This window comes from Acinonyx jubatus, chromosome B1, assembly GCF_027475565.1.
Source record: "Acinonyx jubatus isolate Ajub_Pintada_27869175 chromosome B1, VMU_Ajub_asm_v1.0, whole genome shotgun sequence".
In the NCBI taxonomy this organism is placed as follows: Eukaryota; Metazoa; Chordata; class Mammalia; order Carnivora; family Felidae; genus Acinonyx; species Acinonyx jubatus.
Genome location: NC_069382.1, coordinates 102,464,675 through 102,479,447, shown reverse-complemented (window position 1 = coordinate 102,479,447; position 14,773 = coordinate 102,464,675). Strand labels below are relative to the sequence as shown.

General features: G+C 32.9%; 1 protein-coding gene across 1 annotated transcript in view; it reads left to right on the top strand.

Annotated features, from left to right (window-relative positions):
* MYOZ2 (myozenin 2) overlaps positions 1-14,773 on the top strand; it is a 41,277-nt gene that overhangs the window by 8,871 nt on the left and 17,633 nt on the right. The window contains exons 3-4 of the mRNA XM_015077492.3: positions 7,179-7,348; positions 12,778-12,907. Coding sequence (XP_014932978.1) covers positions 7,179-7,348; positions 12,778-12,907 — 300 coding nt within the window. The remainder of the gene's footprint in view (positions 1-7,178; positions 7,349-12,777; positions 12,908-14,773) is intronic.

Sequence of the window (14,773 nt, the reverse complement as noted above, 5' to 3'; positions counted from 1 at the left end):
TAGTGGCTGGCTGCCTGCCTTGGGGCATTTTTCATTTCCTGAAAATGTCCCATTGAAAGTTTTTCAGAAAAACCGAAATTTGTTTAAAAACATTATTTGGAATATATAATTATATTATGTGGAATATGTATTTCTGGAAAAGGTTAATGGAAAAATATCTGTGGATTTCAATTTTTTGTGTTATTATTTCATTCTCTCCCTGTCTCTCTCATTGCTAATTAAATTGTTTTGAGAAGCATTTAAAGGTGATTGCCCCTCCCATAGTGATTGCACTATGTTAGTATAAGCAATACTGTTTCTTGTGTCTTTTGTGATCTAAAGGGAATTGCTGTTTTGTTTATAGAAACAAAAAGTTGTAACAGCCCACCCTGTCACTTCCTCTAGAATATATTGAATATATATGAGTGAATATATATATTCAGTATATAATATGCATATATATGTATATGTATACTGAAAAATACACTGAAAATTAACCCAGCTTCTCTTTCCATGTTCCAAGCACACAGTAACAAAGATTCCGAACACTTGTAAATAAATGAAGGTGAATATTCCCTATAGAACTCAGCAGGGCTGGCAAACAAATCCTAGGAAACTGTTATAAAACACCATCATTTACTTTGCTCTGTTTTTCCTGTCTTCTGAAGTTCTGCCCTTTCCAGAATGTCATATAGTTGGAATCAGACAGTGTGTAGCTTTTACAGACTTTACAGCAATTTTTACTTAAGGATTATTCGTGTCTTTTCATAGCTTGGTAGCTTTCTTTCTTTTTTTTTTCTTTTTTTTTTTTCTTGAGAAAATTGTAGTTCATATGCAAATATACAAAGTTCTCCCATCATGTACCTTTTCTCAATTTCTCCCAAGGTAACGTCTTGCAAAGCTATAATACACTGTCACAACCAGAATATTGTCATTAATACAGTTAAGAGACTCTGACCAATCACTAATCTACTCCTTATTTCTCTCTATTGTTTCATTTCAAGAATACTAGATAAATTATATAGACACCATATGTGTATATACAGTATGTAACCTTTGAAGATTGGCTTTTTTCACTTACTATAATTTTCTACAGTTATGTATGTTTCAATAGTTTGTTTCTTTTTATTGCTGAGTACCATGGTATGAATGGACTGCAGTGTTTTTAACCATTTACCCATTGAGGTGCATCTGGATTGTTTCCGTTTTGTTTTTAATTAAGAATTTGGCTACTATGAACATTTGTACATAGGTTTTTGTGTGAACATGAGCTTTCATTTCACTGGGATAAATGCCCATTATTACTGTTAGTTCTATGTTCATTTTTCAACAGATATTACTAAATTACTTTCTAGAGTAGCTATACCATTCTACATTTCCAATAAGAATATATGAATGATCCAGTTTTTCCATACCCTCCCCAGAATTAGGAACTGTCACTATTTTTCATTTCAGCCATTCTGGTAGTGACATATCATTGTGGTCTTAATTTGCATTTCCTTAATTTGCATTGGCTAATGAAGTTGCACATCTTTTTGTATGCTTATTTGCTATGTGCACATCCTCTTTGGTGATATGTCTCTTCATGTCTTTTGCCCATGTTCTAATTGGATTGTTTGCATTTTACTGGCGAGTTTTGAGAGTTCTTTATATATTCTAGCTTGTTGTCAAGTAGGTGTTTTGCAAATACTGTACCCCACTCTGTAGCTTGTCTTTTCATCCTCATAACAATCTTTCTCAGAGTACAAATTTTTAACTTTGATGAAGTCCAATTTATCAAATTTTCCTTTAATGAATTGTGCCTGTGTCATCAAGTTTAACAGTGTTTTGCCGAGCCCTAGATCCCAAAGTTATGGTCGTGTGATTTTTCTTCTTTAGCATGTTAATATGATGGAATGCATTGATTTTTGAATATTGAACCAGCCAGTATCCATGAAATAAATCACACTTATTCATAGCATAGAATTCTTTTTATATATTAATTCTAATTACTAATATTTTGTTAAGGATTTTTGCTTCTATATGCATGAGGAAAATTGGTCTTTAGCTTTCTTTTTTATGTGTTGTCTTTGTTTGGTTTTGGTATGGAAGTAATATTAGCTTCATAATGAATTGGGAACTGTTCTCTCATCTTCTATTTCCAGATAGAGATTATGTAGCATAGGGTGTTAATTCTTTAGATGTTTGGTAGAATTCTCCAGTGAAATTATCTAGTTCTGAAGATTTCTTTTTTTTGGAGATTTTAAAATTATAAATTTGGCTGCCTTATAGTTGTAGGATTAATGAGATTATCTACTTCATATTGAGTGAGATGGGATACTTTGTGCTTTTCAGAAATTGGTGAATTTTTTTAAGTTTTCAAATTTATGTGAATTTACGTATAAAGTTTTTCGTAGTGTTCTCTTAATATCCATTTGCTATCTGAGGTGTCTGTAGTGATATCCCTTGTTTTGTTCCTAACGTTGGTAGTTTGTGTCTTTTATTTTTTTGTCTGTGTCAGTCTAGCTAGAGATTTGTCAATTTTATTGATCTTTCAAAAGCCAACTCCATGCTTAACAGGTTTTTAATTTCTGCTGTTATCTTTATGATTTGTTTCCTTCTGCTTGCTTTGGGTTTATTTTGCTCTTCTTTTTCTAGGTTTTTGAGGTGGAAGTTTAGGTTATTCATTTGAGACTTTTTTTAATGTATGCATTTAGTACTATAAATGTCCCTCTCTGCACTGCATTATCTGTGTCCCATAAATTTTGCCATACTCTATTTTTATTTTCATTCAGGTCTGTGAATTTTTTTATTTCCCTTGAGACTTCCCTTTTGACACATAGATTATTTAAAAGTATGTTGTTTACTTTACAAATGTTTGGAAATTTTCCTATTATCTTTCTGTAACAGATTTCTGGTGTGATTCCATTGTAATCAGAGATCATGCTCTGTACAATTTTACTCTTTTAAATTTGTTGAGGTTTGTTTAATGGCCCAGGATATGGTCTACCTTGGTGTATGTTCCATGGGCACTTGAAAAGAACATGCATTCTGTCGTTCAGTAAAATATTCTGTAAGTGTCAGTTAGACCTTCCTGGTTAATGGTATTATTGAGTTATTTTATATCCTTGCTGATTTTCTGTCTGTTGCTCCATCCTGTTAAGAGAGGGATGTTGAAGTCTCCAACTATAATTATGGATTTGTCTATTTCTCCTTTCACTTCTTTAGTTCTTTTTGTTGTTGTTGCTGCTGTTTGGTGCATACACATTTAGAATTTCTAGGTCATCTTGGTGGATTGATACTTTAATCATTATATAATGCCTTCTCTGTCTCTGGTAATTGTCTTTGCTCTGAAGTTCAGTTTATTTGATATTAATATGACCACTCCTGATTTCCATTGATTAATATTTGATCTTGATATATATTTTTCTACCCTGTTACTTTCAATTTACCTGTAGTTTCAACTCATTTATTTGAAGTGAGTTTTTTGTAGACATCATATAGTCTGGTCATATTTTTTAATTCAATCTACTAGTCTTGTCCTTTGGTATATTTAGAGCATTTATATTTGATGTGATTATTGATGTGTTAGAGCTTAACTCTATCATTTTATTTTTTGTTGCCTCTGTTTTTCATTTCTGCTTTGTTTTTCCTATTTTTATATGGAATACTTAAACATTTTTTAACATTTCCATTTCTATTTATCTTTGTGATTTCAAGTCTATCTGTAATAGCTTTTTTAGTAGTTGCACTAAGAATTACATTACATATGCCTAACTTTTCAAAGTCTACTGATGTTGTTATTTTATCAGTTCAAGTATGAAAACTTTACTTACTTTCATGTCCCTTTATCCTCCTCTGTTTATAATATAATTGTCTTAACTTTTTCTTATACATACATTTATAGTTATATCAGAGACTTTTATAGTTTTTGCTTCTAATATCAAGCATAATTTGGAAGACTCAAGAGGAGAAGGGAAGCTTATTGCATTCTTATTCTTATGTTGCTTACTGTATTCTTTGCTCCATCTTTTATTGTTTCCCTTCTGTTTAAAGAACTTCCCTTAGCTTCTTGCAATGGTCTGAATGTTTGGGTCCCCCACAAATTCATATACTGAAATCCTAATGCCCCTGTGATGGTATTACATGATGGTGATTAGGTTATGCAGTGGGGTCCTCATGAATGAGATTAATGCCTTTATAAAAGAAGTACAAGAGAGCTACTTTGTCTCTTCCACCATGTGAGAACACAGCAAGAAATAATCAGTGTGTAACCCAGAAGGGGGCTTTCACCAGACTTCCAGCCTCTAGAACTGTGAGAAATAATTTTGTTGTTTAGAAACCACTAGTCTTGTATTTTGGTATAGCTGCCTGAACCATTGTTTAGGATAGGACTCCAGGAAACAAATTCTCCTAGTTTCCCCTCTTCTGAAGATGTCTCAATTTCTCCTTTATTTCTGAAGGATATTTTAACTGGGTATCAGATTCTGGGTTGACAACTTTTTCTTTCAGTACCTTTGTGCTACTTCCTTTTGGTTTTAATGGTTTCTGGTGAGAAATTCATTGTCATTCTCCTTTTTTTCCTCTTTAAAGGTAAGTTGTCATTTTTCCTGGCTGCTTTAGTTTTTAAAAGATTACATAATGTTGTGAAGTTCTATAAATTTATCTTGTAAAGGATTCTCTTAGCTTCTTGAACCTGTAGATTTATGTCTCTTGCCTGATTTGGGGAATTTTTAACCATTATTTCTTTGGGTACTTTTCCAGCCCTACTTCCTTCTCCTCTCCTGGGACTTCAATGATACAAATGCTGTATCTTCTGTTCTAGCCCAATTAATACCTAAGGCTTTCTTTGTTTTCTTTTTTAGTCTATTTTTTTTTCTCTGTTGTTCTTATTGGGTGATTTACATTATTCTACCTCCCAGTTCACAGATTTTTTTTTCCATTCTCCCCTCCATTCTGCTACTGATTCCATCCACTGAGCTTTTACTTTGGTTATTATATTTTCAGTTCTGAAGTTTCCATTTGGTTCTTTACATCTTTTATTTTGCTGCCATGACTTTTTATTTCTTTGCTGAAGCTTTCTATTTTTTCATTTGTTTCTAAGAGCTTTGTAATTGCTCTTTGAAGCATTTTAATCATGGCTGCTTTAAAATCTTTGTTGTGTAATCTTAACATCTCAGTCATCTCATGTTGGCATCTGTCTTTTTTTCATTTGGTTTGAGATCTTCCTGGTTCTTGGTATGATAAGAGATTTTTTTTTATTTGAACTTAGAAAATTTCATTTTATGTTCTAAGACCCTTGCTCTTATTTAAGCCTTCTTTTTCATTTATCTTAGTCTAACACTGCTTCAGCGGGAAAGGAGAGCACCACATCATCACCGTTGGGTGGAAGTAGTAATACAGGTTTCCCGCTTGTCTTCCATTGAAACTTGAGGGGAAGAACTCTTTGTTACTGCTGGGGGGGAGTGGTCATTTGAAATCCCCACATGGTCTCCACTAACACTGCAGGGAGGGAAGGTTGTTACTGGCCAATAGTAATGAAAGTCCCAGTTTCTTCCCTGGCTTCTCTGACAACACCCCAGTGGGAGTATTGTGGCACCTTTTTACAGCCTCAGAAGGGTAAAATTCTAGGCTCCCCACTTAGCTTTTGTTGATGTGGGTAGGACCAAAGTTTTTTCTTTGGTATTTTGCTGAGGTAGAATGGCTATCGTCTAAAAGTTTTCTTTTTTCTAGGCTGCTCCTTTCCTGGTCTTTTTGCCAATAACAGTCTTTTATCAGGGCTTTTTTTTTTTTTTTTTTTGTCTGCACTTGGTCTGTCTGGCTTGCTAGCATCTTAGCTCCAAGTCTGGGATTTTGTAGCTAAAAGAAAACTCAGAGAATTCACCACCATGTTGTTCCTTGAGTTGTGAGGTCCTAGCTAGTTGCCTTCTTCTCCCCATCTTTCAGAGTCATCTCATGTTTGTTTTATACATAATGCTCAGGATTTTTAGTTGTATTTAGCAGAGGCATAGGGAAAGTATATCCACTTTCTCAGAAACAGAAGTCTTTATATTATTAGTTTTATGATTAGTGGAGCTCTTCTTCATGTAACATCAAAATATGTAAACAAACTGATTTTTTTTCCAAAGTAAAATAAGGAGAAAATTTAAGTAATTCTGTTGTTTCATCCTTAAATACCACCAAAAGCCCAACTACTAAGGCTAATTTGTCCCATTGTCAAAGAATGTCATCCCAATCAATCAGCATAATTATTTATTTTACTAGTGGCCCAGTTTTTCTTCCTGTGCATTTACTAACAGTGTACAGTGGCAAGAGTATTCTGTGCGTGACACAGGAATATATTCTTGATTAAAGGAGAAAGTAGAGAGAAAAGTTTGATCTCTTTTGAGTTTTAAAAAAATCCAGTACTAGAAATAAAAAATAACAAGCATTTACTGGACATCTCCCATATTTAAGGCATGGAAGACACAAAGATTAAAACAAAACAAAACAAAAATTACAAACTATTAAATCAGTAAAATGGAATCAAGTAATTGTGATTCAGTGTGATGGGAATACAGAAAAGGCATGAATAATTATGAATACAGAATTTAGTGAAGGAATTCACATAAATAGCACTTAAGCTGGGTTGGGAAGGATTCTTCACTCAATACTCACCACCTGCCTGCTTTATACTAGGCTCCTTGGTGATGGCTGCAGAATGAATGGTATTTTGACAGTGATGGGGAAATGGATGGCATGAGTGGAAGGGTAGGCCTTCTAGTGATAGGGATAATTCAAACCAACACATAAAAATGTGGAGTGCCAAATAAAACTTATTAAAACAACTATAAGCAGTGCTGTTTGAAAACTCATTAAATTTGGAAACACTAAATAATAACAGTGTTATTAGCTAACTTTCAGTCATTCTTTCTATGTGCCAGTTACCATTGCTAAGTGATTTATATGAAGCATTTTATTTAATCCTATCAACCCTATTCAGTGGGTATTATTACCATTAGCCCTCCTTTACAGATGAGGAGACCAAGGCTTAGAAAAATAAGTAACATATCTATAATCATACAGTTAGAAAATAAGGGAGCCAGGATTCAACCTAAAGCAATTTGAATAAAGAGTCTTTATTTAAGCCACTACATAGCAGGCAATAAATTATGGAATTTAGCAAAGCACTTACAAATGCTTACCTTGGGGTTTTCATACACATGAATGTTGTTTTACAGATGTAGATGGCATGCACCTGGGCAAAAAAGTCAGCATCCCCAGAGACATCATGTTGGAAGAATTATCCCACCTCAGTAACCGTGGTGCCAGACTATTTAAGATGCGACAAAGAAGATCTGATAAATACACATTTGAAAATTTCCAGTATGAATCTAAAGCACAAATAAATGTAGGTATAACCTGATCATGTGGTATCTAAATAAATGGGCAGCATTTCTAAGTGTATATGTATCACTAGATTCCCAAACAAGTGTTCTACATATTTATTTGACATATTTTCCCATTGATGCTGTTAGACTTTTTTTTCTCATGATAATAAATAGTTGAGGTGAATAAACAAAAGAAGCATTGTATATGTTATGAGTATCTTTTTAGTTCAGTAGGGACACTGCAAACCTGTAAATTTGGCACTGAAAAGCTGGTCTGCTCACTAAGAGGAGGGAGAGGGAGTGGAGGTTGGTGTAACTAAAAGTTTCCATGGTCTTATCACTGCTAGTTAAATGCTTGGGATGGGAACACTTCCAAAGCACACAGCACTCCACAAAGTAAGTATAAGCATTTTATTGGCTGAGTACATCCTGGCACTGAAACGTGCCTGAGGACTACAGACACAGTTGAGCTCCTCTCACTCAAAGCATTTATTCCACATTGTGTAGGGAAGTCTGATTCCTATTAACAACAAACCAAGGTAAACAAAACTCTTCAGGCAAAAGTTTCCCTCAGCTTAAAGTTAATAAACAAATGAACAAACTAATGACTTAAATTATGTTTTATGTATTATATTAATATTACATTATTCATATATTTATATTATGTGTATATATATATACATATTTATTATATTATATATATTTTAAATGTCCTTATGAACACAATATATTCTATGGGGAGATTATAGAGGAAGAAGTTCATAGTAGGAAAACAACTAGTTTTGGTAAAATGGCTTTAAAAATAAAATACCAGTCATGAAGAATCAAAAAGGAATAAAGCATTGGTTCTAAATTTGAAGAAGTAGTGGAGACTATAATAAATACGTTTTATTTCCTAAAGGTTTCTTCCTGTAACTATGGGAAGTCTGTAAGTTTACTTGTGCATTTCAACCCAAACATTTGCCAGCTGCCCCCACTAATAAGTTGTTTTGAATGGACATCTCACATCTTTACAACAAATAGACTGGTTTCACTGAGATCTTTTATTGTAATTACTAAAATACATTACAGAACTAACATCCACACCCACAAACACTAAAATTTTATTCATTCCTGAAATTTCTATTTCCCTGGTTAACAATAAATGTGAGGGGACTTCTTAAATAAAATAATTTCTTTTTCACATTAATGAGCATCATTTAACATCCATGGATTAAGTCTAGTTATAACTATGAATTTGGCTAGACATCAAATCTTACTGAACTATAATGTTTACATTTGTGAGGGATGATTTTTCACTTGAAGTCATGGATAAATATAATGTTATGTTACCCTATAATTATGTCCAGTATCTACATCCAAAAATGTGGCTAATACAGTGTGAGCCTAAAATAATCCCTATCACAGCTGATGATGTCTAATTATATAATCATATTCTTTCATTAATGACAACAGAGGAGCAGCTTTAAAGAGTAGTATAAAATGAGGTGGCTTAAGGAAATTCTTTGAAAAGTCATCTACAAGTCTAGGCACCTGAATAAATGAATAAATCCAGTTTTCATAACTTATACTTACATCTCTAAGTCCATGCCTTAACTACAATTCTGGAGGAAGGCACAATGAGTTTTTAAATGTCTTTATGAACACAATATATTCTTTCATCACTAGTATCTCAAATTACTGACAACATCCTGTGGCCAAATGTTTTGATTATACATAAAAGGTAAGAATATGCCTTGATAGTTTTTCAGTATTCCTAAAAGGTTGAACATTAAATAAATAAAATAGTCTGTAACAAGCATATTGAAATAAACAATCAAATGCCAATAAGTAACTTAGAGCAATAAACAATAATAATGTATGCAATGAACTAGTATGTCATTGAGTTACATAACCCACTCCAAAGTCTGTTGAAATCTACTCTCTCTTTTTTCTAAATGAGGAAAGTAATGTTCAAGGAAGTATATTAATTTGTCTTAAGCAACACTATAATAAATAAGATTGAAATCCAGCTCTCAGAATTTTAGAATTCTTGGCACTGACACTTATCATGGTGTAATTAAAGGAAACTGGGCTGGAAACCAGAAGACCAGGGTTCCGTCCTGGCTGTCCCACAAGCTGTGCAATTTGGAGTCCACTTAAAAGGTTTTTTAGCTTTCCTGGACCTCTTTTCTCATTTAGAAAATAAGAGAATGGACTAAAATGTTCTCTAAAGTGCCTTCTTTAATGATCTGTATTTAATTCTAAAAATGACCTGCATAATAAATCATTGAGGAAGAGAGAGTGAACCACATTATATAATGATATATTTGCTTAATCAAGGCACTAGATTGCAACTTGGAGCAAGCCTTGTTAATATGATGGGAATTTAAAAACAATATTAGGCTCAGGTCTATTTCCATTCATTTATTTATACTTTGGCAAATATTTAGTGAATGTCTACTGTGTTCTAGATACTATGCTGGGAACTCATAGATAAATAAATACAGCCTTTGTGTAGTGAAGAAGAAACAAAGTAATATTGAAAGAAAACAGCTATTACTTATAATCTACTTCTTGAATCATCTTTATATGATTTATATCACATTTTCCTAATTTATTAACTACATTTTCTGGAATGAGCTTTTACTTTTACTGGTTCCCTCAAGCAATAAATATTGTCAAAATAATTATTTAACTATATAAATGCCTTATTTTATTATAATCTTTAGGACATCATTAGATGAAAATATAAGCCAGCTCCCTGGTAATTTAATGCCATTTGTCCAAATTCTAAGTACCATTTTAAAAATGAAAAAGCTAACGGCAGCTTTGAGCTTACTCTACTGCTAAGAAACCGTCAGAATTAAGCCACACAAACCTTATGACATAAATAACAACAGAAAATGTGCTGTCTTGAAAAGAAATGAAAATACACTCCTTGCTACAAAGCCAATTTTGAAACCCTAGTTCATGAATTGATCAAATTCTTAACCAGTAGGCAAAAACTGAAATGGATGAAGAAAACAAGCATTTAAGGAAAAATAAAATAGAAGAATCATTCATGATAATTAAAATTAACTTCTATAAATCATTATAAAATGATATTGAGGAAAACAATCTCCATTTTATGGTGAAGACTACATATGTTTTTGGTAACTATGGACTTTTTAAAATCCTTAGAAATCTTAAATAATAGTGGGGAAAGGGGAAGTGTACAATAAAAAATAATTCTGAAATAAGACCAAACTAAATATACTGAGATTCCTAACATATATTTATTTTGTGCAAAAAATAACTTCTATGTATTTGGCAAAAATTATAGAAACATGGTTTTTTAAAAAAGACCTTTTATTTCTATTGATATTTCAACAGAAATCATGTAATAGATATTATTCATGTGTTTATAACTTCTATGTTTATGACCTGTAAGATGCTGCTCTAGTTTTACTTTGTTTAGGGTCAACTTAACTGAAATAAAAAGAAACAGATTTTCATTTATCTTTTCAACTTCTCCTGAAGGGAATCACACAGGATGGAACTCTGTAATTTAAGGCTTATTATCATAACTAAAGTAAGTTGCTACTCAACTATTATTAGGCTTTCTTTGTATATTTAACGATGACAATAGAGGTACTGGATGTCGCCTGATAAATTAATGACTAGCTAGACACAGTTGATTTTCCTGTTCAATAATCCCCAGGAAGAAGTCTTCAAAGAACATCAGTATTATGATTCTTAAATTACCTTAGGTAGAATGGTTTGCAAGTTTAGGTGAAATGTATCTCATGGACAAATTTCAGGTACTTAGAAAAAGAATTCTAAATTCATGATGTTCCTATATTTATCTCAGTTGGCTTTTTATTTATAATTAAAGTTTTGAGAGGTGATGTAGGTTCAGAAGTGAGAAAAGATACCAGTCTAGTCTAGACTTAAATGTCTAACACTTAAGATAATTGCTACATTCAAAAAGCTAAATACTGATATTTCTGAGTATAACATTATTCTAGTCTTTAGAAATTGTTCCTTGTTGCCTATGGAATAAAATGCCAACTCTTCTGCTCAGTAATCAAGACACTGTGCTCACCTAATAAACATTATCTCTCATGTCTTTGCTCCTTTCCACAAGCCAGCTTCCCATTGCCAATATGTGCCCTATTCATTTCCACAGCAGCTTTATCCACGGTGTTGCAGAGAGTAAGGTGAATGTAAAAGGCACCTGGAGAGTGGCTGTGGGTGGGGAAAGCCTGAAAACAAAGATAAAGTTTATTTAAGTATTAAAGTGTAAAATTATCTTTCACCAGATCATCTTAGAAATACATGTAAAAGTGAAAAAGCATTTAAAAATGTTTTCTGCTTCTGTCACATAAAGTCAAAGTTGGCTTTTATTTGCTATGCTCTTCACTAAATTTTTCTTTCTAAAGTTAAAAAAAATGACTAGGTACTTCTTAGATTGGCTTCTTCTTAAAACACACATATTTCTCATATCAAATTACAATAATGCTTTATTATAGAGATAATGCCTAGCCTTGCTTCTGAAGACATCACCTATTACAATGTCTTTTTCTCTGTTAAACTGCAAATTAACTGTTTTTAAAGGTGCTATATTAGTGCCATAGAATAAATCCTAAATTATAATAGTAAAACAAATTCACCTGAAACTTAAAAGATGAACATCTCTTTTAAGCATTTTACTTCCTAGAAATCCCAGATTCTTCCTTTTATAAATCTATGCAGCTCCAAGTATATTTTTTATACACAACTAGAGTTCAAATTTTAGATTAAATTTTTAAACAAGACAAACTAAAGAATATAATTAAATCTCAGTATAAACAAAATAGTAATGTAACTGTGACTAAGCCAAATCTTTGGCCGGTATGCTCTAAAATATTAGATTTGTAAAGACCTAAAAATGAAATAGATTCACCTTATAGGGGCTTTGTGAATAGTACATTAAATAATTGATACCAAGCCTTAGACACAGTGTCTGGCACATAGTGAGGCTCAATTAATTATTCAAAAAATTATTTTAATGTTTATTTATTTTTGAGAGAGAGAGAGAGAGGGCGAGCAGGGTAGGAGCAGAGAGAGGGAGACAGAGAATCCGAAGCAGGCTCCAGGTTCTAAGTTGTTAGCACAGAGCCCGAGGCCAGGCTCAAATCCATGAATTCAGAGATCATGACCCAAGTGGAAGCCAGATGCTTAACCGACTGAGCCACCAAGGCACCCCTCAATTAATTATTATTAACTGAAGTGTTGTCATATAACGGATCCTAGGTTAGGATCAGTAAAATTTCTCATTCAATAACTTAACCAACTACATATAAATTATTGAAGCCCCAAGAAACAAGAAAGTGGCACTGTATTTAAGTTTTAAATATACAAGTGGAGTCTTGCACATACGGTATCTCCTATTAGTGTGTCCAACATTTTTGAGTTTTCAGCAGAGTTTACTTTTGATCAAATACAGCACAACATTGCCATGCAGAACAGGAAACTGGATGGAAGCAACTTGGAAGGTGGCTCACAACAAGCCCCATTTACTCCTCCCAACACCCCGGATCCACGAAGTCCCCCAAATCCAGAAAACATTGCACCAGGTAACTGTCCTCTTACAGACAATAAATAAAATGAATAGAATAAAATTGGTGTGTACTTAAATATATGACTCAGGTCATTTGGACCCTTTAATGAATGGTATCTAAATGACATGGCTTTGGTTATCATATGTCTATTTTGTGGTTAAGTTCAATATGAACATAAAGATTTAGTTCTAAGAAGTCATATAAAACATTTCCTATGTTCTTTCAAAAGTTTCGTTGTATTTGTTGGCAATCATCTGTTATATTGAAAATTGAATCACTTGGAATGATATTGACATTCTATTTGTATAGGACTATAGTTTATCAAGTGCTATGATATATATTGTCTTCTTTAATTTCAAAATAACTCTGACACATTTATTACAATCCTCATTGTACAAATTAAGAAACTGAGGTTATGAATGGCTGTAAGCTCATATTGACTGATCACGAATTAAATCCAGACACCAAATTGACAGATGCCTTCTGTAAGGTGACCTTGTGGAGATTGCTTTTATTATTCTCTGCTTTCTTAGAAGACTTTAAATGCAATTCTTTAAGACTGCATATTTGTTTAATATCTTAAAAGAGAACCAAATCCTTATCCAGTCAGTGTATGTTATTTAGAAATTCTGTTAGAGTTTGAAATACTGAATCTATCACAAAAATTATCTATTTAGACAACATCTTTTCAAAATAATTGATGGCAATTACCTTCAAGTATTTCCTCAAGAGAATGTATAGATTTTTTAAAGGTTCAAATACTTTTATCTTGAAATTAGCAATACTTATGTCATATTTTTATAAACAGTAAATTTAGGAAAAGTAATTCTAGAATTCTCCTCAAACAACAGCAATAGTTTTTGAAAATATGTAAGTAAAGCAGCTGTATCATATTTAATCTTACTTAAAAGTAAATTGAATGCCAGTCATTGATGACCTTAGATTTATTGACACTCTTATTGAACACCACAATGAGAAAAAGTATTGATAGATACAATAAAATAACACTGAAGGAGACCAAATACACAATTAGAATGCATAGAATTCTGAAGTAAAGCATCATGATAAAGTTCTTAGTTTTCCAGTAGCCTTTTTCATGGTAGGAAAGCAGGTAACAGATTTACATATACAGCATTAAGCACACAGGAGAAAAACAAGCTTCAGAATCGGACAGACCTGGGTTCAGCCTCCTAGCTCCTTCCATCCCCGCCTATTTTAAGATTGTGCTGGGAAATAAAGTAAATCTCTTTGAATCTCAGTTCCCTCAATCTGTAAAATAAGGAAGACAAATCTCACTGCACAGGGCTGTGAGAATTAAGTTTGATAAGTATAGTCCCAAACATATAATAAAGTATGGTAGTCCTCCTTTTCCACAGGAATATGCCCGAGACCCCAGCGGGTTCCTGAAACTGTGGACAGTAGCGAATTCTATGGATACAATGTTTTTGTCTATACGTACATACTTACTATAAAGTTGAATTTATAAATTAGGCACAGTAAGAGATTAACAACAACAATAATAAAGTAGAACAATTATAACAATATACTATAATGAAACATATGTGAATGTGGTCTCCGTCTCTCTTTCAAAATATCTTATTATTCTGTACTCTCCTGTCTTCTTGTGATGATGTGACATAATAAAATGTTGCATGGGGAGGTGTAGTGAGGTGAGTAAAGCAGGCCTTGTGTTAGGCTACTATTGACTTTCTGACCACGTATCAGAAGGAGGAGCACCCGCTTGGGGACAGGACAGGACCATGATAACTGCCTTTAACTGACACTGCAGAAAGTGAAACAAAGGATAAGTGGGGTACCATTGTACTTAGCTAAAGTTAATCCTTTCCTTATCAACTTTATATCCTTAAAACATAATAGAAT